The 24,021-nt window shown below is 41.7% G+C and overlaps 1 protein-coding gene across 4 annotated transcripts in view; it reads right to left on the bottom strand.

The window, feature by feature from the left end:
* The window catches only part of LOC122550453 (nectin-3-like), a 140,344-nt gene extending 118,349 nt beyond the window's left edge, over nt 1-21,995 (bottom strand). Inside the window, exon 1 of one of the 4 annotated variants that reach the window (XM_043691194.2) lies at nt 21,794-21,995. In XM_043691194.2, the coding sequence (XP_043547129.1) occupies nt 21,794-21,857 (64 nt within the window). In that variant the 5' untranslated portion in view covers nt 21,858-21,995. Of the gene's footprint in view, nt 1-15,722; nt 15,979-20,993; nt 21,754-21,793 lie in introns of those variants that run through there. The other 3 variants (XM_043691195.2, XM_087987881.1, XM_087987880.1) reach the window with 3 other exon arrangements.
* Between the last annotated feature and the right edge of the window lie 2,026 nt (nt 21,996-24,021).

The following is a 24,021-nucleotide window of genomic DNA, read 5'->3' as shown; positions in this document are numbered from 1 at the left end:
GAGTCAAACTGATCAAGAGTGGCTTGTAAATCTGACTTTGCAATCTTTCACAACTCCACCACCCCACCAACATTCCTTCTAAGCTGTTTGGCCTTTGGAGGTTGCATACATGCCAGTTGGTGTACCCATGTATCAGCTTCCATTTCCAAAAGCTGCTGCTATACACATACCTTGGAGGTCTACCCAGCAGAAAAAAAATCAGAGGGAACGCTGCTCCCAAGTCCGTTAATCTGTTCTACATTGCACCTTATGACAAACTGTATGTTAAGAATTCAGGATGAGTTTTCCCTTAATAACTTTTGTATTTTCTAATTAATTTCTTCAGAGATGCTATTCTATTGCACATCTTTGGAATAGGTGGGACTTCAAGCCATGCTTCCAAGCTCTGTGACAAGGATTCCATTGTAGCATAAGAGACCATTTAATAACTTTTATATTTTACTTGGGTGTACAATAAAACTAACTGCTTAACTGTGGTACTTAATGTTTGCCTTATTATTTCCATTAGATTTTCACATGGCCAATTACATTGTAATTTGAGAAGTCACATGTTTTTAAAAATTAGGAAACATTTTATAACTAACCTCTGGAATGAAAAGGAATTTATTTACACCACTGGACTTGGATGTAACATCAAAAGTTGTAAAATTTAATCTAAATATATAATCAAATTGAAGGAGAGGGGAGAGCTCGGTTACTTTCCATTGCAATAATATTTGTGGCATTAAAATGCTTTTGATTGACTTGCTTATTGATAACTGAATTCAGAAAGTTCAATTTACCTTCAATTCTATGTAAATTTTAATTAAAACTTAGGGAAAACTTAGAACGTGCAACAAAACTTTCCCTTTAAAGCAAGAAAAAAGAAAATGTGTTCGAACTAATTCATATGTAGAAGTAGGAGGCCATTTTAAAAGAAACAATGAATACTATTTGCTACCTACCCTCCTAAAAATACCATGTTTTATTTAATTATGATATTAGAGAATTAGCTCTATGATTATAGGATATTGAATGACAGAAACAGAGCCTCTCCATATCTGAATACTACATTGCAAAGGTACATAACTCATTCTAAAGTTTCAGTGTTTTCATATTGCAGTTTAATGTTTCATGGACAGACTATTGACTATCATGATGTTTGAGATTATTTGTTGGTTTTAAGAACTTGACTAAACATTAATTCTGAACTAATCAAATTACAATTCCTTGAATGAGATCTGTGTTAATTTGAGGATCAGCCACTTACGTAAAACTGGTTTGTCAAATAATGATTGCAAAGGAGTAATGGCTGTTATGTTTATAATCAAGGTAATCGTGCTTTGATGCCTAGGGAACAGTTCTAAACATACAAATACATACGCTTTACATAGAGATTAAGCTTTAGGAAATCTACTGTATTGTGATAAAAGATTGACAAGCATCATAAATAGTCAAGTATGTGATGCTGGAAAAGCACAGTTCAGGTAGTATCCGAGGAGCAGAAGAATCAACGTTTTGGGAATAAGACTTTCATCAGACCTTTTCTAGCACCACACACTCAACTCTGATCTCCAACATCTGCAGTCCTCACTTTCTCATACAAATGCTGAAGATCTGGAATAAAAATTAGAGTAAGTCAGATGGTCTAGCTAAAAAAAAAAACAAAGAACTTGCATGAATCCAATATGACTCTTCTGTAAGTATGACAAAGACTGGAAACATGCTTTCGAAAAAGGGAGAGGAGCAGAACATGGAAGAAATAGGAAATGCGTCCCAGAGCAATTGGCAAAGGAAATGCTATTGGTAATGGAAAGGGCATATAGATTAAAGAGTTGATGAGCAGTGGGTGTGCTTAATAACAGAAAATAGGTTAACTCTGCTGAGAGCAAATCCATGCAAGCAAGACACTGGGTGGTAATCAAAATGGATGACAGGATTCACGGTCTGTAAGTATTGAAATAAATTCTGAACCATGAAGGTGTCAAAAATTCATAGGTGGAAACTGGGGTGTTATTTCTCTATCCTGTATTCGGAACTTCATAAAAAAACTGCAGCAAGACTAGGTTAGAAAAGTTAGCACAAGAACAAGATGGTTAATTAAAATGGCAAGGAACTGGAAAGTTATGGTCAATCTTGCAGACAGGGGTATTCTGCAAAGTGATCACCCAATCCACATTTGATCTTTTGATCCCACAAATGTAGAGGAGACTACATTGTGAGCAGCGAATACAGTAGATTAGACTGAAAGTACTAACTGGCTACTTCATCTTGAAGAGGTTGCCTTACACAGAGTAGAGACAAGAGATTATATAAACTGTTATACATTCTGAAATTGCATTGGAAGGTGCCATTGTGGTGGTGGTGGTGGGAAGAGGAGGTGTTGGGAGTTGAGAATAACAGGGAGGGGTGGACCAGGGTGCCACAGAGAAAATCGCCGACAGGGGAGAGATATAGGAAGTCGCATATGCTCATTTGTTTACAATACCCGTTTTGGCAGTAAAGGCCGCAGATGATCCTTTGAATGCATAAAGTTGCGAGATGGAAAGTGAACACCAAAGGTTTTAATGAATATTTTACAAGGGAGGAAATGACACTTACACTGTTCAAGTCTGTCTATACAAAGCAAGACCTGGAGACCATCCAGGCTTAGGCTGACAAATGTTACTTACCACCTGTAGACTCAAGTGCCAGGTAAGAATCACCTTCCACAAGAACCAACATAATTATCACCCTCTTGTGTTCAACAGAATTGCTACTAAAACCATCACTGCCAGTGTCTTGGGGGTTTCTAGAAAGTGAATCTTACAAATACTTTGGCTACAAGAGCAAGTCAAAGCTAAGGAATTCTGCAGAAAATAATATTCTTCCTAAGCTACGCAGCCACTTAGAAGGTCTGTGCACTCCAATTAGTGCATGGATGTATCAACTTCCATTTCCTCAAGCTGATGCACACAGAAAGCTGCATAACAGCAAGATTAGAAGGAATGTAGTTAGTAATTCACCTACTGTCTCCTAAATATCTAAAATGCACAATGCTAGAATATGATAGAGTACTTCCCACTTACCTAGATAAGTGCAGCTCCAACAATTCTTGAAGATTAACACCAAGGTAAAGCATCCTGCTTGCTTAGTATCTCAAGCACCACTAAGCTACTGTAGCAGCAGTGTATGCCATTTACAAGACAACTCACACAAGCTCCTTCTACAGAACCTTCTAAAACACTGGGATTCTTACAGATGTGTATACCCTCTAAGACTGACCTTGTCAGTAATTCGTAAACAGGGCGAAGGTATTTGCTCATCATGACAATTTCATGCTAAGTAGGATGCAAAGCTACCCTACAGGGTAACAGGTACCTCAATTAGATCACTGCATGCCATGTCATGCAAACTCATGAAATCGGCCTAATAACACCACTTTTGGTCTTGAAAAGTGCCCATTCTTCTTTAGGTAAGATTGTAACGGCGGGGTGCCTCAAAACTCTGAGCAAGTGTTACAACATTCTGTTGTAACAGGATACCTTCAAGCTGAAAAATCCCTCAAATGTAGAATATGAATTTCAATGTCAGTAATGCCAGGAATGAAGGCTGTGAATCTCAAAGATTGGTGGATCAGGTCAAACAACAATAGCTCTTTGGCACTTTGCAGAAGAGTATTGATCTTAGTCAACCAACTAGTCTATGCTTGCTACAATCAGAAGTTTTCAACATTAGAAATGATTCTGTGATTGAACAGCACTTGCTAAACAAACTTAATTGTGCTACAAATTATACGAACAACCAATTTAAAATTGTCAAACATGTAGTGTGGCTCATTTACATGTGCAAACAGTCTCATTATCCATTCAAAGTCCAACACTTAGAAAATCAAAAAACTTTACACATTATGTCTTTCAACTAAAACTTGATGGATAGCCATTCCATAGTACATTCACCTTAGCAATGTGTTGATGATAATCAACTGGTCTGGTTTGAATTTAAAAAAAAGCTTGCCCTTTAACTGTTTTATGATGCATGCTCCATGGTAAATGACCAACAAACCTACACTTTTGTTTCATACAGTGTAAAATTCCCTGGAGATTTGGTTTTTTTTGCAATTCTGTCCTGGTTAAGTATGCAAGACAAAATGATTCAACAGACTTTTTAATCCAGCAATATATTTATAAATGTTCCAGCATTTAATCTCTGGTGTAAATTGGTTAACAACAGTATAACCAGCCCACCATTCATATTCTCATCAGTACCAGACCCGGCTACCCACCTCCACCACCAGAATTCAACTGTCCACTATCATTCCCTCATCTACAATTGACTCACTAACCCAACCAAAAGATTTCAGGTTTTTAAAGAAACAAACTAAATTCAGTATCTGATCCCATAAAAAGGTTATGTCCTCAGCACTCCTCCTCTTCACTGTAGGTGGCCATATCAAGCCTTCATTGTTTCAGCCAAGATTGAAAGCCCTGGCTGAGATAAGTAAAAAGGTAAGTGTGTGATTGTTTTCAGGATCATCAGCAATACCACTGACTGAAAAATCTGGCAGACAACTTAGAATCAGTTGTAGTTTCCTTCAATAAATCAGTGGTAAAATCATAGCCACTCTTTGTGCAAACACCATCCTTTGTATTTTTTTTCCAGCCACTGACTCAAATTGAGCCAGACTGCTCAACCTTGGCATCCCAAGTGACCCTAAGCTGAGCTCTTTTATGCTGGATGCCCAGGGTCAAACTGACCTGCATAACTGTAAGCAATCAGTCATTCTACAACAGGTACATAACAGGATCCTATTGAGAAGGATAGATCATGTTCTGCTCCAAATGTCTGACTATTTGCAAGCTATGCCTACACAAGGAAATTAATGACTGAAATAACAATCAAATAGGATTGTGACAAGTGTAATACACATATTTATTAACCATGCTACAGCATGAATGTTTGAGTATAAAAACTGGCAGCAAACCTTTTATTCTGAAAGAAACTGAGAACAAATAGATCAGGAATGTTTGTTGCAGAAATAGCTTTCAAGTAAATAATTAAAATGATTTACATAAATTGAAAATTGAAAATTAGATTAGATTTAGATTAGATTTCTTACAGTGTGGAAACAGGCCCTTCGGCCCAACAAGTCCACACCGCCCGCTGAAGCGCAACCCACCCATACCCCTACATTTACCCCTTATCTAACACTACGGGCAATTTAGCATGGCCAATTCACCTGGCCTGCACATCTTTGGACAGTGGGAGGAAACCAGAGCACCCGGAGGAAACCCACGCAGACACGGGGAGAACGTGCAAACTTCACACAGTCAGTCGCCTGAGTCGGGAATTGAACCCGGGTCTCTGGCACTGTGAGGCAGCAGTGCTAACCACTGTGCCACCGTGCCGTCTCAGAACAGAGAAATCCATATTTTGTACCTTTAAAATAGAGAAGCTGAACGGCATATCCTCAGAAGCTCCTGGATACAGTATCATTGAATATATTTACACGGATTATTGGTCTCATCAGGAATCAAGGATATGGAATCAGATGGAATCTACTTGGAGTTGAATCCCCAGATCAGTCATGAAAACGGTGAAGCAGACTCAACAGCGTAGTGATTGCAATGAAGTCAGCAAGCTGGACCTCAGAATATGAGCTCCCTAATTGGGCCTGCTATTCTTGCTCACACAAAAGTTTGAATATCAGGGATATCGATATGCTGAATGCCTGACTCAGTAAGAGGTAGTGATATTGTCAAAAAGTTATGCATTCGTAAATAAAGGCAGATTGGTAATGGATGCAGGTCTCTGCAGACTCATTTCTGCAGACGAGAGTAAAGTACAATCTTGAAGGAACCCTCTTGCAACAGACATTTTGAAGTTGGGGGTATGCATTTTCTTACATCATGCCTCTGTCTAGGAAGCTTGACGAGTTCAACCCTGCTGTTGAGACTGGGCCCGGAAATGTGGAAAGGTGATGTTATCTTTTCCAATCAAATGATACTATAACAGATGAAAATCAACAAGCAATTCTCCTGACAACCTGTGCAGCTGCAGTTTTTTTCTGTCGTTAGTAGCTTAACATTTCCTGAGGCATCCTCAGATGTTAAAACCTTTCAAGAATTGATTGATCTCGTTAAGGAATATTATGACCCCAACCCTCCTTCAACTCAGACATTTTTGCTCAGGTACCAGAGTAATCCGGATCGCAATTTTTGACTAGTTTAAGACAGAAGCCTTTGAATTTCACTTAACCCTTAATTAGATGTAAGATTATTGAATATGCAAAAACGCCTACTGGCTGAAGCTCAACTGAAATTCAAACCAGGCACTACAATTGATTTTATTATTGGAATTTTTTTTAAACTTCAAAAATATACTTTATTCATAAAATAATTTGATGGTCTGTACAGTTCGTCATGCCATACATACGTAAATATTTGCATACATAGATCAGAATTTATCATTTGTATATACAGGTCTGTACGTTTATCAATCATATGTTCATATATTTAGCTGAGGCGTCAGCAGAGCCCAAAAGACTGCATGGACCCCCTGTCCTTCTTAGGCAGGCAGATGTTACATGGTGGTCTTTCCCCACCTCGCCTTGGCGGCAGCTGCCCCAAGCTTCAGCGCGTCCCTCAACACGCAGTCCTGGACCTTGGAATGTGCCAGTTTGCAACAGTCGGGGTCAACTCCTTCAGCTGGAAGATCAACAGGTTTCGGACCACCCAAAGAGCGTCCGTCACCAAGTTGATGATCCTCCAGGTACAGTTAATGTTCCTCTCGGTGTGCATCCCGGGGAACAGACCGTAGAGCACAGAGTCTCGCATCATGGAGCTGCTCGGGACGAACCTCGACAAACACCACTGCATTCCTCTCCAGACTTCTGCATAGGCAGATTCAAGAAGAGGTGTGTGACAGTCTCGCCCCTCCCCCCCAGCCACTTCGAGGGCAGCATACGGTGTGGGAGAGAGTCCGGGCATGCATTAAGGATCTCACAGGCAGACACCTTCTCACCACCAGCCAAGCCATGTCTTGGTGCTTGTTGGAAAGTTCTGGCGATGAGGCATTCTGCTAAACGACTTTGACAGTCTGCTCAGGGAACCGCTCGATAGGATCCGCACTCTCCTTTTCCTCGAGGGGTCTCAAGGACACTACGTGCTAACCACTTCCTGATGGACTTGTGGTCAAAGGTGTTTTTCTTCATAAACTTCTCCACGAAAGATAGGTGATACGGAACAGTTCAACTGCTCGGAGCATTCCGCGGCAAAAAGGCCAGGCCCATCCTTCGCAACACCGGGGACAGGTAGAACCTCAGTACATAGTGACACTTGGTGTTTGCGTACTGGGGATCCACCCACAGCTTGATGCAGCCACACACCAGGGTGAAGGTGGCATTGGGTGTATTTTTTTCCCGTTGCCCAGATCTTTATACATAGAGTCTCTTCAGACCCGGTCCATCTTTGATCTCCATATAAATTAGAAGATGGCCCAGGTGACTGCAGCGGCACAGGTTCTGAGAATAGGCCAGATCCGTGCCACATATAACAGCAATGAGGAAAACGCGGCAAGTGGAGCATCTGAGTTGCAAGGTATTCGAATGGAAGTGGACACCTTCACCATTCCACCAGAACTTGGGGGAACACCACTAGAGTGCAGACAACTGCATATCCTCACTCAGGAAATATGACAGGATTAACTCTAGGTCAGCCCACAGCAAAAACATCAAAATAAAGCCAACTCTCAGTCAAACAGTTACAAATTTCCACAGATCCTACCTGGTAAGATACTAATTGTTTTCGATACGCAAATTCAGTACAACAGAGTCTTACTAGACCTAAATGGAGTAAGATTACTTGTAGGCCAGTATCCAGGAGGACGTCCAGGAAAGTTCATATCCTGGAAACTCTCCAGCGGTGGGTTTAAAACAACTAAATTGTTTATCAACGTCCAAATCTGGTTAAACGTCAATCCGGTTAAATGAAAGTCGATACTAACCTGGCCATATCATTGATTGCAGAACCAGTTCTTAATGAAACTCTGCGTGCATTCCAGCCGTTAGATTTGTGCAAGACTTCAGCTAGGCTGCGAACCGATACTGGGAACCTTTGCAGATTAAAGGATATAACTTCTGTTCCAGTCCCTTATGAGAAGTTTATCAACAATTGTGCTAGAAGGCTCAGGCCCAAGATTGATGGACGAAATCTGCTGCAAAAGATTCTCCTAAATTGGCTCAACATTTTTCAATTAAAAGAAATTTGCATGAGTGAAGTCCAAATTAATTACCCGGACATTTCCCGGGAAGATCTGGGGACCAACGAAGGAACTAAGGCCTTGCATGTTGACCAGGAAGCAATTCTGCAAGGTCCATCCCGTACCATTTGTCTTACAGGCAAAAGCAGAAACAGAACTCTGAAGACTCAGAAGTGAAGGAATCATCAACCCAGTCCAATTCACAGAACGGTGCACCACCGGTTGTACCAATTTTGAAGCTGATTGGTCAGTTCACCTTTCAGAACGTTAACCATTTGTTTAAAAATCACTACACAGTTTGATAAATACAAATCATCAAGCCAAGGAACTGGGTGCATAAAGATGACAGGAGATTTATCCATCATGAAGCTTGACATTAACCACATTTACTCGCAATTGTGTTTAGACCAGGATTTCCAGAATGATGTGACAATTAATATAAGAGACTGCATCAACATAAGAGACTGCCATTCAGCACATCGTCAGCATATTCTATTTTTGAGCGAACGATGGAGAACATTTTGCAAGGAGCAGGAAACATCGACTTTCCTGCTCCTCGGATGCTGCCTGACCTGCTGTGCATTTCCAGCATCACTCTAATCTAACTCTGGTTTCCAGCATCTGCAGTCCTCACTTCTGCCTAACATTTTGTAAGGTCCACCTCAGGTCACCAGGGAAAACTAATAAGGAACACCGAGAACTTAAATATAGTCCTAAGGTTTTTTTCTCCCCCCCCCTCCCAAGGCAGATGAATGCCTAGGAAATGAAAAGCATGTGCCCCAGGCTCCCTCCAACCAAGTGACCTACTTGGGCTACAGGGTCAACAAGACCAAGTGACATCCATTGGAAGATAAAGTGAGGGCAATCAAAGGTGCCCCACCTTCCATGTCTGTCCAAGAGCTGAGGTCATTTCTGGGTCTAATAAATTACAAAAAGTTCATACACAACCTGGCATCATTGCAACAACTCCTAAAAATGTCAGCCTTGGAAATGGACTCATAAGGCCCTAGCTTTCGATAAAGAAATAACTATAATCCTCTAACATGCTAACACTATGATCCCACGAAAGATCAAGTATTGATATGCAATGCCTCCTCACATGGCAGAGTAATATTAGCTCTTAGATGGCTCACTGGAGACAAACACCCAATAGCTAATGCAGAATGTAAATACACCCAAATAGCAAAAGGAGGACTGGCAGTCAAATTTGGAGTCAAAGTTTTTCACTATTACCTTTTTGGGCAAAAATGTGTGATAATAATCAATTACAAGAATAAGGCAGTGCCCCACTCAAGAGCGCAGCTCATGGTGGAGGACTGCATATTGTGATGGGAGGGAATGATTGCCCCGAGCAAAGGTCGCAAACATTGGCTGAACTCCACCAGGGCAATCCAGGGGTTTCCAAGATGAAGATGGCAGAAAGGAGTTATACCTGGTTGCCAGGAAGGGTGGGAATGGACTCAGTTGCATGTGAACTATGCAGGTCCTTTCATGGGTTCAAAGCTTTTAGACATTGCAGGTGCCCACTCAAAGTGGTTGGATGTGCAGAGAACTCATTTTTCAAACACTGGAGTGACAATAGAAAAGTTGCGCATATCTTTTGCAACACAGAGTGCTGAAAGTGTTGGTCATAGATAATAACTATCATTTAACAGCAGGCACCTAAAACCTTTTTTCAGTAAAAAGTAATTAAAGATGAGAGGGGAAAGATTTAAAAGAGGACACGAGGGGCATTTTTTTTTAATAAAAGAAACACAAGAGTAGTTGTGTGTTTGGAATGAACTTCCAGAAGAAGTAGTGGATGAGGACACAGTTACACTGTTTAAAAGACAAGTATATTTGGACAAGTATATGAATAAGAAAGGTTTGAAGGGATATGGGCCAAACGTAGGCAGATGGGACTAATTTAGTTTGGGATTATGGTTGGCATGGACTGGTAGAATCAAAGGACCTGTTTCAATGCTGTATGACACTATTTCTTAAAGTTGAATGCAATTTAAGATGTTAGGGCAGCTCTATATCATCCATCATCCAATGGCCTAGCAGAAAGAGCAGTCCAAACTTTGAAGGTCTATAGTCTCACTAGATAAAACACTGTCACAGTTCTTGGTGGATTATAGGACCACCCCCCACATACAACTACAAAGACAGCTCTGGCAGAGTTGCTAATAGGGAGAAGAGTCAGCATCAGGCTAAGTCTAATGCTCCCTTGACTGGGAGTGCTGAAACAGAATCAGGAATGTTAAGCCCAATAGTCTGCCAAGCAGGAGACACAGACAGACAATCTGATACAGAAGACAACATTTGGTCCAAGAATCATGGAAATGGCCCCACATGGTTAACAGGCATGATCAACACACAATCAGAACCAGTGACTTTATAAAGTCAGGAAGGTATGGCTGTCCCGAATAATCACATGGATCATTTGAAAGTTGCAAATTTGCAGAGTTTGCAATAGCAAGTCTTGCAATACCCCTCAGAGTCTTCAGAAATACTTCAGGGACCTCTCCATCAAATATTGCTGAGTCTTCTGAATCATAGATGGACATGCTGGAAGTAGCTGTTTCAACGCTTCTGCCTCCAGAGAAAGGGAGTGAAAGTCTACTGAGATCTTCCATGTGCAAGAGGCCCGCTCTAGTTTATTACACGCCTCCCATGTTAGATTCCAAGTTGGCAGAACCTGGCTCAGTGTCAAAACACCCAAGGTGGTTCTCAAATGAATTAGACTGCTGTGTCCATGGACTCAGAGGAGGAAGGATGGAGTGATCCTAACAAGGTCAGTCAACTGGCCCTCATCGAAGCTCAGTTCCCTGATTTGGACCAGGTTAAGAGCCTCTTCGGGAAGGCCGGCTGATAAAAAGGATTACTGTCAGGAATACTGATATGCTGAATACCTGACTCATTGCCTCTCAATGTTATTGTAATCCTATGCATTCATAAATAAAGGCTGACTGGTGATGGGAAATTGACCTCTGAAGAGTTAAAGATTTCATCTGATCTTTTGGTCCTATTTCTTATATATGTAGAGAAATGATTTCCAGTGAAATCCAAACCACGACTACTTTGCTCCGTATAAATGGCTTTTCTTTTGCAGATACAAATCAAGTATCTTCTGTATGCAGCACAATAAAGGTTTGTGCTTACTCAAGTGTCCTCGTAAATGGTAGAAGGGCTAACAAATGACTGACTTAACAATAATTCCATAGTTTGTCCTGCAAAGACCTGAAAACTTCCACCTCCATAACATTATTCACCTTTTCCCTTGCCTCATCCCATCAGTTGTTGAAATGCTCACCATTGCTTTCAATTCCTAATCCAACCATTCCAATATTCTCCTGGCCAGCTACTGCCCTCATTCATCTGTACACATGTATAAAAAAAACTACTGCTGAGATCTTATGCTGTTTGTAGGGTGCACTTCAAGCATCAGTCCTGTCTTTGCCACATACATTAGCTCTTAGTTTCCCAATACCATAAGTTTATACATTTCATAGTCCTGTTTATTTATATCCCTTTATGCCCTTTTCCCTCAATGAAGCAGTATGGTGGCACAATGGCTAGCACTGCTGCCCCACAGCACCAGGGATCTAGTTCAATTCCAGGTTTGGGTGACTACGTGGAGTTTGCACATTCCACCCTGGCCCATGTAGATTTCCACTGGGTGTTCCAGTTTCTACCTGTAGTCCAAAAATGTGCGAGATTGGTTATTGACTGTGCTAAAAAGTGTCCCTAGGGTCCAAGCATGTGCAAGCTAGGTGGATTAGCTATAGTTAATATGGGATTGGATTCGGTGGGGGGTCCAGGTGGGATGCTCTTCAGAGAGTCAGTACAGAATCAACAGGCCAAATAGTCTCTATCTGCACAATAAGAATTCTATGATTCTCGTCGGAAATTTCTTAATGGAGAATTATTTGGGATGCCAATTACACTTTCTATTGACATTTGACATGGGAAATGAAGTGTCAGGATCAAACTAACACACACTCCTGGTCAAAACAAAAAACTTTCATAAGAGGAATAATCTGCTTATGCAATTTGCAAACATGGGGCTTTTCTCAATGATTTTCTCAAGTTTTAAACCTAGCTTGACGTAAGTTACAGTTATGCAAATCTAATGAGTTTAATCACTTTAAATTGTCTTGCGGATATGTATTACTTTAACTTTTCGTCCATAACTTAGTGTTTTGCTGTTGAACTGTAAGTGCATTAGTTCAGTGTCTATCCTCAGAACTGTAACAATGGATTAAAATGACAATTTTAGCACTTTAAGAGGTTACACAAAATAATTGATAAATGACAGTAAATTTCTAAAGACACTTAAACAAGATATTAGGAGTTCCTGGACGCAGTCGGAGAGGTCACAAGGTCTCCAGGGAGCAGCAGAGCCTGTCAGGATATGAGAGCATAGGGTTTAAATTTCTTTTAGTTCCAGTTTTTCTTCTGTTCCTGGATGTAGTCGGAGTGGTCACATACTTGGGCAGTTGCTTTACCCGAAACACTACTCGGATAGTATCTCCCACCCATCTTCTTCCTTTACCCAAAAGGAAAAATGTGCGTCGGTTGGTAAGGTAGTAAGTGGTTTCTTTGGTGTTTCATTTGTTTTTTTCCCTGTAGTCTATTTGGAAATTTTGAATAGCAGGAATGGAGGTTAGGGCAGTTAAATGTTCCTCCTGCAGTATGTGGAAGGTAAGGGTCACCTCTAGTGAATCTGCTGACTTCATTTGTGGGAAGTGCACCCACCTCCAAGTCCTCGAGAACCGTGTTAGGGAGCTGGAGCTGGATGGACTTTGCATCATTCAGGAGGCAGAGGGGGTTACTGAGAGGAGTTACAGGGAGATAGTTACTCCGCAGCCACGTGAAGGAGGTAGATGAAGAAGGTAGTCAGGGGTAGGAAAGGGAACAGCAAGCAGTGCAGGGATCTCCTGTGATGGTTCCCCTCAACAAGTGTACTGTTTTGGATAGTTGGGAGAGGGGGTGGGGAAACAACTTACCAGGGTAAACAATGGGGCACAGGTCTCTAGTGCAGAGTCAGTCCCTGCTACTCAGAGGGGAAGGGGGAAAAGGAGCAAAGCTTTAGTCATTGGGGACTCCATAGTCAGGGGGACAGATAGGAGGTTTTTGTGGGAACAAGAAAGACTCACGATTGGTCTAATGTCTCACATATGCCAGAGTTCATGATGACTCTGATCATGTTTTCGGGATCCTTGAGGTGAAGGGGGAGCAGGAGAAAGTGAGGACTGCAGATGCTGGAGATCAGAGCTTAAAAATGTGTTGCTGGAAAAGTGCAGCAGGTCAGGCAGCATCAAAGGAACAGGAGAATCGACGTTTCGGGCATAAGCCCTTCTTCAGGAAAGGGGGAGCAACCCCAAGTCGTGGTCCACATACGTACCAATGACATAGGTAGGAAGAAAGATGGGGAATCGAAGGCAGAAATTCAGGGAGCTAGGGTGGAAGCTTAAAGCTAGAACAAAGAGTTAACAGTGCCACGTGCTAGTGAAACAAGGGAGAGGGAGAGAGCGGAGCTGAACATATGGCTGCAGGGATGGTGCAGGAGGGAGAGTTTTGGATTCTTGGATAGCTAGTGCTCTTTCTGGGGAAGGTAGGACCTTGACAAACAGGATGGTCTTCACCTGAACTAGAGGGGTACCGATATTCTGGGGGGTGGGGGAGGGGGTTTAAACTAATGCAGCAGGGTAATGGGAACCTGAATTGCAGTTCCAATGTACAGGAGGTTCAGGTAGTGAGGTCAGGAATAAGTTTATAAAGTCGCGAGAGGGCACCGATAATCAGGATGTTGGTTGTGTGTACTTCAATGCCAGGAGCATCTGGAATAAGGTGGGTGAACTTGCAGCATTTTGTACCTGGGATTCCAAAGTTGTGGCCATTTGAGAGAATTTGGGGGGGGGGGGGGGGGGGGGTGGACAGGAATGGTTGTTGTAGAATCCGGGATTTAATGTTGCACAGGAACAGAGAAAAGTCTTTTCCCTGGGGTCAGGGAATCCAGAACTAGAGGGCATAGGTTTAGGGTGAGAGGGGAAAAACATAAAAGAGACCTAAGGGGCAACTTTTTCACACAGAGGGTGGTATTTGTATGGAATGAGCTGCCAGAGGAAGTGGAGCAGGCTGGTACAATTGCAACATTTAAAAGGCATTTGGATGGGTATATGAATAGGAAGGGTTTGGAGGGATATGGGCCGGGTGCTGGCAGGTGGGACTAGATTGGGTTGGGATATCTGGTCGGCATGGACGGGTTGGACCGAAGGGTCTGTTTCCATGCGCTACATCTCTATGACTTAAGATGGCAAAAGAGGCGGGAGTGTGGCATTGTTAATCAAGGGTAGTATTACAGCAGCAGAGAATGTTTGAGGACTTATCCACTGAGGTAGTTTGGGCTGAGGTTAAAAAACAGGAATGGAGAGGTCACCTTGTTGGGAGTTTTCTATAGGACTCTGAATTGTTCCAGGGATGTAGGGAAAAGGATAGCAAAGATGATTCTCGATAGGAGCGAAAGTAATAAGGTAGTTGTTATGGGGGAGTTTAACTTCCCCAATATTGACTGGAAATACTATACTTCAAATAGTTTAGATGGGTCAGTTTTTGTTCAATGTGTTTTCTGTAGAAAAGGGGTGATACCATATTGGATTTGTTACTGGGCAATGAACCCAGCCAGGTGTTAGATTTGGAGTTAAGTGAGCACTCTGGCAATAGTGACCATAATTCGGTTATGTTTACAGTAACAATGGGCAGGGATAGGTATATATATTGCAGGGAAAGAGGTATAACTGGGGCAAAGGCAAATTATGATGCGATTAAGAAAGACTTAAGGTGCGTAGGATGGGGAAGGAAACTGCAGGGGATGGACACTCTTGAAATGTGGAGTTTATTCAAGGAACAGCTACTGCAGCAAAGAATTTGAAGCTCTTGTCATGAGGAAGGAGGCGGCGTATGTGAGGATGAGGCATGAAGGCTCAGATAGGGGACTTGAGTGTTATAAGTTAGCCAGAAAAGATCTAAAGAGGGCTAAGAAGCCAGGAGAGAACATGAGAAGTTGTTGGTGGATAAGATCAAGGGAAACCTTATGGCCTTCTATATGTATATCAAGAATAAAAGAATTGGTGAGATCGTGGTTGACAAACAGAAGGTTTTAGCAATTTTGGAAGATCTGAAAATAGTTAAGACCCCAGGACTAGATGGGATTTATCCTCGGATTCTCTGGGAATCGGGGGGGGGGGGGGGGTGGATTGCAGAGCCTTTTGGCTTCAATCTTTATGTCATCACTGACAGGAGTAGTGCCAGAAGACTGGAGAATAGCAAATGTTGTTCCCTTGTTTAAGAAGGGGAGTCAGGACAGCCCTGGTAATTATAGGCCAGTGAGCTTTACTTCGGTTGTGGGTAAGGTATTGGAAAAGGTTATAGGAGAATGGTTTTATAATCATCTGGAAAGGAATAATTTGATTATGAATAATCAACACAGTTTTGTGAAGGGTAGGTCGTGCCTCACTAACCTGAATTCTTCCAGAAGGTGACAAAACAGGTGCATGAAAGTAAGGCGTTTGATAAGGTTCTATGCGATAGGCTATTGCACAAAATAAGGAGTTTCAGGATTGAAGGTGACTTAGCAGTTTGGATCAGAAGTCGGCTAGCTGAAAGACGACAGGTGGTGGTTGATGGGAAATGTTCATCCTGGAGCTCAGTTACCAGTAGTGTGCTGCAAAGATCTGTTTTGGGGCCACTACTGTTTGCCATTTTTATAAACGATCTGGAGGTGGGCATAGAAGGACAGGTTAGTAAATTTGCAGATGGCACTAATGAAGGCAAAGTTGTAGATAGCACCAAAGGATGTTGTGGGTTATAGAGGGACATAGATAAGATGCAGAACTGGGCTGAGAAGTGGCAAATGGAGATTAATGCAGAAAAGTGTGAGGTAGTTCACTTTGGAAGTAGTAACAGGAATGCAGAGTATTGGATTAATGGTAAAATTCTTGGCAGACTAAGAGAGATCTCAGTGTCCAGCTGCATAAATCCCTGAAAGCTGCCAGCCCGGTTGACAGAGTTGTTAAGGAGGCATATAGTGTGTTGGCGTTTATTGGTAGGGGGATTGAGTTTCGGAGCCACGAGGTCATGCTTCAGCTGTACAAGACACTGGTAAAGCTGCACCTGGAGTATTGTGCACAGTTCTGGTCACCGCATTATAGGAAGGATGTGGAAGCTTTGGAAAGAGTTCAGAGGAGATTTACTAGGATGTTGCATGGTACGGAAGGAAGGTCTTAAGAGGAAGGGCTGAGGGAACTGAGGCTGTTTTTGTTGGAGAGAAGAAGGTGGAAAGGTGACTTAATTGAAACATACAAGATAATCAGAGGGTTAGATAGGATGGACAGTGAGAGTGTTTTTCCTCAGATGGTGAAGGCTAACACCAGGGGACATAGCTTTAAATTGAGGGGCGATAGATTTAGGACAGACGTCAGGAGTAGTTTCTTCTCTCAGTAGGGGCATGGAACAGCAATAGATTCGCCGATGTTAAGGGCACTGGACATACTTATGGATTATAATGGAACAGTGTAGGTTAGATGGGCAGGTCGGCGCAATCGAGTGCTGAAGAGCTTGTACTGCACTGTGAAGTTCTATGTATGAAAATAAAGCTCAAATGTGTTGTAAATGCTGAACAGAAGATTATAGCATTGCAAGCTTGCAAATCACTTTTTAAAAGATACATGACAAATATGCATTGTCATAACTTAGAAGGTAATAGAAAAGAAACAAATACCAGAGCTGATAGCAAACATCACGTGATGCCATAAATCTTCTAATCCTTTATCAAAATTCAGTGTATTAAGACATGGAAATTAAAGCTTTTTAACTAAATGTATTCAAACAATAAGTTATTTTCCACAAAAATGTGACATGTTTGGAAGAAGAGGAAGGGATAGGTCAAGTAGTGACAGATTTTTGAATATCTGAGTATTTTTAAAATTTGTATTACTGAAAGAGATTAAGTAAGTACCACAAGCTTTATTCATTTCATTGAAAGTGTTCAAGGTCTTTTTTGTTCTGGAAATATTGCATTATTAGGTTAAGACAGATATAGCCATACTTTACTTTATTATCTGTGCAACCTAAGTAAAAATATGCCATTTATTTCTGTTCGTAAATTTATCAATAATGCAGAAATAGAAGAGATTCTTACAATTTAGATGAAAATAAAGCTTGTTAATAAATGTTTTGATAACCTTAAAACTGCAACACATCAAGATAAAAAAAGAAAAAATCATTTTTCAATAGAAAAAATAATGGGTCATAGTGCAGGACATCAAGCTGAAAACAGAATGCGGAAATAATTAAGCAATTCTGGATCTTAAAAATACCTTTCAAAGTTCCTGGCATGAGAGGAATTAGAGTGGGGGCGGGGGGAAGAAAACAGGCACACATCAAGACATAATGATTGCAACTCTTTCAATCTCCCAGTAATTGTTGAATGCAACAATAAAATAACAAAAACTTGTATTTACATACTTTAGAATGTTAAGAAACATGCTTCACCACCAAAAAAGAACTTGTAAAGAGTAGTCATTGCTGCAATGTAGGAAAACGTCTCAGACAATGTCTACACAAGTTCAGATACAGCAGTAAGATAAATGACCAGACATTCAGTCTACTTCTGATAGCAGGGAATGAATCATAATCACTTATCAAAAGAACTCCTTCCCCTGTTGGGATCTTTCATATCATTTCAGACCAGATGGGCATTCGTGATTCATCTAAAACATGGAACCTTCAAAAGTACAACACTCCTTCAGTATTGGAATGAAGTACAGTATCCACCTAGGTACTGTGCTTCAGTCTCTTAGAAGGAAGCATGAATCCACAAAGTTCTGACCCAAGAATTAAGTCTGCTTTCACTGAGGTAGTGAAACTAAAAATATAGCTTCTTTGCTTACAGATGCAAATGATTTTTATTTGGAGATAATTAAATTTCTTAACCTGGCTAATGAAAAGTATGACTTTTGCTTTTTCATGTACCTTACTGGTTCTACTGATATTCCTTCTTGAGTTTTTCAGTGTAAAGAAAATAGGACTCATTATTGAGATTCAAGTTCATTTTTTAAATTCCATAAGGAATTTATAAACCATGATCTGTTTGAATGGCCAAAATGCCTGGAAAGGCAGAGCAGCTTACTCCTGTTATCATATGTAATGAGAATGACAAATTAGTTAAGAAATTCTAAATTACTCCCAATCTTGAGATTCCGTTAGCAAATGATTTTTGTGTAATATTTCATTGAAACAAAGCAGCAGCTCTCTATTTGAATGCTTGTGTCACAACTCAGCAACCATTTAATCCTTAAATGGGAGAAGCGTCTGACACAAAGAAAAATCTACTCAAGGAAACATTAATTATTTTCTTTCAATACAAACACCATTAAACAAAAGTAAATACTCACCAAATCTAACAGATCCCAAAATCCCAAATTCTGATATCTCCAGTATAGTGAAGCTTCCAGGCAAACTAACTATTAAAAACACGGTCAACAGAGCCACTGCATTACAAGTTACAGAATGTGCATAGTTCAAATATTTTCAAAACTTCTTTTCCTGTCAAATTACATTTGTGCAGGTTTGCGTGCAATCAATCCACACAGCTGTGCTTGCAGAACAACTGTACCAACAAAGTCTGTCAGCAGGAATCAACCCAAAAAACACTAACAGGTGTAAAAGGGAAAACAATAACAAATCTGTGTCCTGCGAGCACAAACTAGGACAATACTTTTTAAAGCAAAGTTTGAAATTGTACCATTGAACAGACAGGTCTTTATTACATAGTGTTGCCTAAGCCTAGTGCACTTTAGTTACTGAAAGATTTCTGCTTGCCAGTAAAGTTAGCACAAAATCTGTTAAGTTGTGAAGCTTTCAAGAATATTTGGTGGAGGGAATGAAATGCAAACAATTCTCAACAACTAATGAAAATACTGCATTATCAAATGTTGATTGTAGCTTTATCCCTGTTTATATCTATACATTCGACTGCACAGTACCTGATACACTATCTAATTATTTGCTGGAATTATTACCTTTGAAGAAGAAGTGAATCAAATGCATAATTTTTCATGTCTGTTCAAAAGTTTTATGAATAAAGAGTAGTACTGTATTTCCAATTGATAGATAATTAACTAGCTAAATCCAACAAGCAGAATTTAATATTCTTGTCATTACTGATAAGTGGAAAACATTGGCTTTAAATATTCCATAAGTATGGCATTCCAGGAGATCAGTTCACCACATTCCAGTTTACAAGGCTCTTCTGATACAAATATGCAAAGATTCTCATAGGCATTAAGCCGACAAGAGCAATTCTGAGCATAAGACAATGTTCCCAAAAATAGGAAAGAAAGGATGGCATGTTTCTTTTTCTATCACTAAATGCTTGGACACAGGTGTTTAACTATGGTTTATACATACCAGCACACTGAACTGCGCACTGCCCCTTTCTAGAACATTTTTCTTCAATTTTCCATATGGAAAATAACAAAGCAAATTCATCGTATGGAGGAAGAGGATTGCAGAACAGTGTATCAGATAAATGAAATGCAAATGCAATTTAATGATACCAACAGAGGTGGAGTTCTTTTAAATTTTCAATTCTATTGCTGCCTTCCCTTCAGGTTTTTAGTTAACCCCTCTCCACGCTCCTTGATAGACACTTGTTTCTATTCCATATCATATCTTTTGTGATGTTAGCTCAGTTGAATGGATGGGTGGTTTGCAATGCACAGTGACACCAACAGGCTGAAGTTACCCCTAATGCCCCACCTTCTCAACCTTGCTCCTCACTTGAGCCATGGTGATGCTCAGATTAAACTCACCACCAGTCAGCTCTCTTTAATGGAGACAGCAGCCCTGCAGTCCTCTGGGACTATGGCAGCTATAGCCGCTAATGTGAGTTGAATTGCAGAACAGCTGTGAATATGAAGGTGGTCCCATGGTCTTGATTCTAGTGTGCTATAATCCATTGTAAATCTACTAGGTATGTGAAAAACTTGGCTAAATTTGTTTTAAATGTGCAAAAAGGCATCAGCGATTCCTTTCCACTCACCTTTTCATACATAAAGTGTGCCAAATATTTGGCTAAATTGCTTAAAGCAGTGCAATTTTTTTAAAAACTCACAGCACACCTAAACACAGATTCAATGGCATATGAATACTTGCATGACCCAATCATGTGGCAAACTTTAATTGCAAACATAAAAACGTTTAACTGTGACAAATTTCCCTTTAAACAAATTGATTGGTGCCTAGCATTTGATGCAATAAGTATAGTTTCTCTAGCACTAATGTGCTTTCATTGAAAATTAGAAGGTCAAACAAAGTGGCTTGGTATCAAAAAGAATTGCAATTATGTTTTGAGCATTACAGTACACCAATTGTCTGAATTCACTGACTGGGTACGAGGTGTTATCTAGAACCTGGCAGGAAGTTTCCACCGTATGCTTGAACTTTGTACAAATCTGTTCATTGCATTCCATTCCATTGTGCATATGTTGCCCACCCTACGAACACCTTGCAAAACTCAAGGCACGTACTGTACTTCAACTGCGATTGCCTTAGTTCTGACTTCAAGCTATTTGAAAAAAAACATTTCAGGTGTCGCATTTTAGAAGGTGCACTCCCACGAAAGTCAAGGCTCTGCCAAATGCAAACATGCTCTCGAAATGCATCGTCGAGCAGAGACACTCGCCTGCCCCAGATGAAATAGAAACCACAGTTTTCCAAATGCAACTAACCCAGTGACATCCCAGCAATGCACGTCCCTTTTATTTTAAACACAGTAAACGCCGGAGAGTTTAATCTGCAGTCAGTCTGGCGGGGGGAGGGCGACCCACTGCCCCTTGTTGTTGTTGTTGTTGTTGTAGGTGAACAGCAAGATGTGGTCAGGGGCAGGTTTACCTGAACCCCCTTTCCCCCACCACCACCACCACACACACACACAAACCATAAACCCCTCAACTCACAAAACCGCAACGGCCAACCCGAAACAACAGAGAGAGAGAAATAAACAGGTCAAAGCCCGTGTGTGAGACTGAAAGCAAACCCGATACCGAGAGAGAGAGAGAGAGAGAGAAAAGGGTGTTGGAAGTTGGAAACTCTCAGATTCTCACACACACACACACAAAAGTTATCAGATTTTTTTTTGGTTAACCAAAATAAATGCTCGGAGTTGGCAGAAACCCCCGACGCGAATCTCAATTCATTGAGAGCGGAGACCGAACTCAGGAGAGGCAGGGACAGGAAAAGTTTGGCTGTCCGTTTCGGTGTTAATGTTGAGGAAGGGGGTGGAAACAAGAGTAGGAGCAAGGCCCCTGTCACCTCCCTCTCAGAGACCGGACAATATTATATATAAATATGTAAAAGAAACTTTTCTTCCCGGCGGAGCCGATTTCAGCGAAATAAAAAGTCAACGAAACACCCCAGTCGGCCGGCGTGTATTAAAAAAAAATCACATAACGGACCGATATCGAATAAACACTTAATTAGATACCAAACGGCGTGGAGTTTTGGGGGGGGGGGGGGGGGGGGTCCTTACCGGGTAACAGGAGCAGCGTCGCGAGCAGTAACGGTGCTGCGGCTGGAGGCTGTCTCCCCGCCATTTTAGAGCCCAGTCAGTGAGTGAGTGAGTGAATGTGAGGAGGAATACAGGGAGAAAGGGGGTGGAGGTTCAGCCGGAGACAGGCGCACGGAGACAGGGAGGGAGGGAGACAGAGAGAGAGAGAGAGGGAGGGAGCGCGCGCGCTTGCCCGGGCGGCGCCAGGGACACGCGGCCACAGCCAGAGCGAGCGCGAGCTCCGGCTCCCGGGCTGCAGTGCCGCGCGCCGCCGCCGCAGGCTGGCAGTTAGGGAGGGAGGGAGGGAGGGAGGGGGCACGCCGCTGGTAGCCAATATACACATCTCTCCCACTGCCCCCCATCAAACATATACACCCTCAACCCCATCAAACAAATACACACACCCCCATCAAACATATACACCCCCAACCCCATCAAACAAATACACACACCCCCATCAAACAGATATACACACCCCCACATCCCATCAAACAAATACACACACCCCCATCAAACAGATATACACACCCCCACATCCCATCAAACAAATACACACACCCCCATCAAACAGATCTACACACCCCCACATCCCATCAAACAAATACACACACCCCCATCAAACAGATATACACACCCCCACATCCCATCAAACAAATACACACACCCACATCAAACATATACACACCCCTCACCCCATCAAATACACACTGCCACACCCCATCAAACAAATATACCCCCAACCCCATCAAACAAATACACACACCGCCACACCCCATCAAACAAATATACCCCCAACCCCATCAAACAAATACACACACCCCATACCCCATCAAACAGATATACACCCCTCACCCCATCAGATATACACTCCCCACACCCCACCAAACAAATACACACACACCCACACCCCATCAAAAAAATATACCCCAATCCCATCAAATACATACACACCCACACCCCCATTAAACATACACCCCCAACCCATCAAGCAAATATATACACCTCATCAAACACACACCCTCACCCCATCAAACAGATATACACCCCCGCACACCCCATCAAACAGATACACACCCCTCCCCATCACAGATACACACCCCTCACCCCATCAAAAAGATATACACCCCCACACCCCATCAAACAGATATACACCCCCACACCCCATCAAACAGATACACACCCCTACCCCATCAAACAGATATACACACCCCTCACACCATCAAACAGAAAGACACCCCCAACCCATCAAACAAATACACATTAAACAAATATACACACCCTCCACCTCATAGCCCCTCAAGAAACAAACGTGCACACCTCACCCCATCAAATATACACACCCTCACCTCATAAAATACATAGCCCCCCAAGAAACAAACGCACACACCCCATCAAATATACAGCCCCACCCCATCAAATACACACCCCTGGGCCATCAAACATACACCTCCCCACCCCATCAAACAAATAGACACACCCGACCCTGTCAAACAATTATATAACCCCCTCATCCAAACAAATATACACACATCTCCATCAGACAAATATACACACCCTCATCAAACAAATGGATACTCCATCAAACAACTATACACCCCTCATCAAACAAATATACACCTCCCATTAAACAAATGTATACCCCCACGCAATCAAACAAATACACACTCTCTCATCAAATATATACCCTCCATCAAACAAATGTACACACCCTTACCAATTACACCATGCATAAAAAAGCATACACACCCCTCATCAAACAAATATACATCCTCCATCAAACAAATGTACACACTCCTATCAAATACACCACTCCATCAAATAAATACACACACCCTCAAGCAAATACACACCCATCCCCCTCATCAAACAAATATATACCTCCCCTCAACAAATACACAGCCTCCCTCGTCAAATGCATACACATCCGCCTTATCAATCAAATGTACACCCCCTCAAACAAATATACGCCCCACATCAAACAATTATACACACCCCACCAAACACACACCGCCCATCAAACACACCCCCATCAAATACACACTCCCCTTCAAATATGCCCTCCCCTCGTCAAAGAAATATATACCCACATCCCCAAACAAATATACACCCCCTCATGAAAGAGATACAGCCACCCCCATCAAATAAACATACACCCTCCTCATCAAATAAATACACACACCTTCATCGAACAAATGTGCACACCCCCATCA

The sequence above is a fragment of the Chiloscyllium plagiosum genome, unplaced genomic scaffold (assembly GCF_037043375.1).
Source record: "Chiloscyllium plagiosum isolate Xiang-an unplaced genomic scaffold, Cpla_swu_hap1 HiC_scaffold_6, whole genome shotgun sequence".
In the NCBI taxonomy this organism is placed as follows: Eukaryota; Metazoa; Chordata; class Chondrichthyes; order Orectolobiformes; family Hemiscylliidae; genus Chiloscyllium; species Chiloscyllium plagiosum.
The sequence above is the reverse complement of the archived record's forward strand: the minus strand, read 5'-3'. Positions and strand labels throughout refer to the sequence as shown.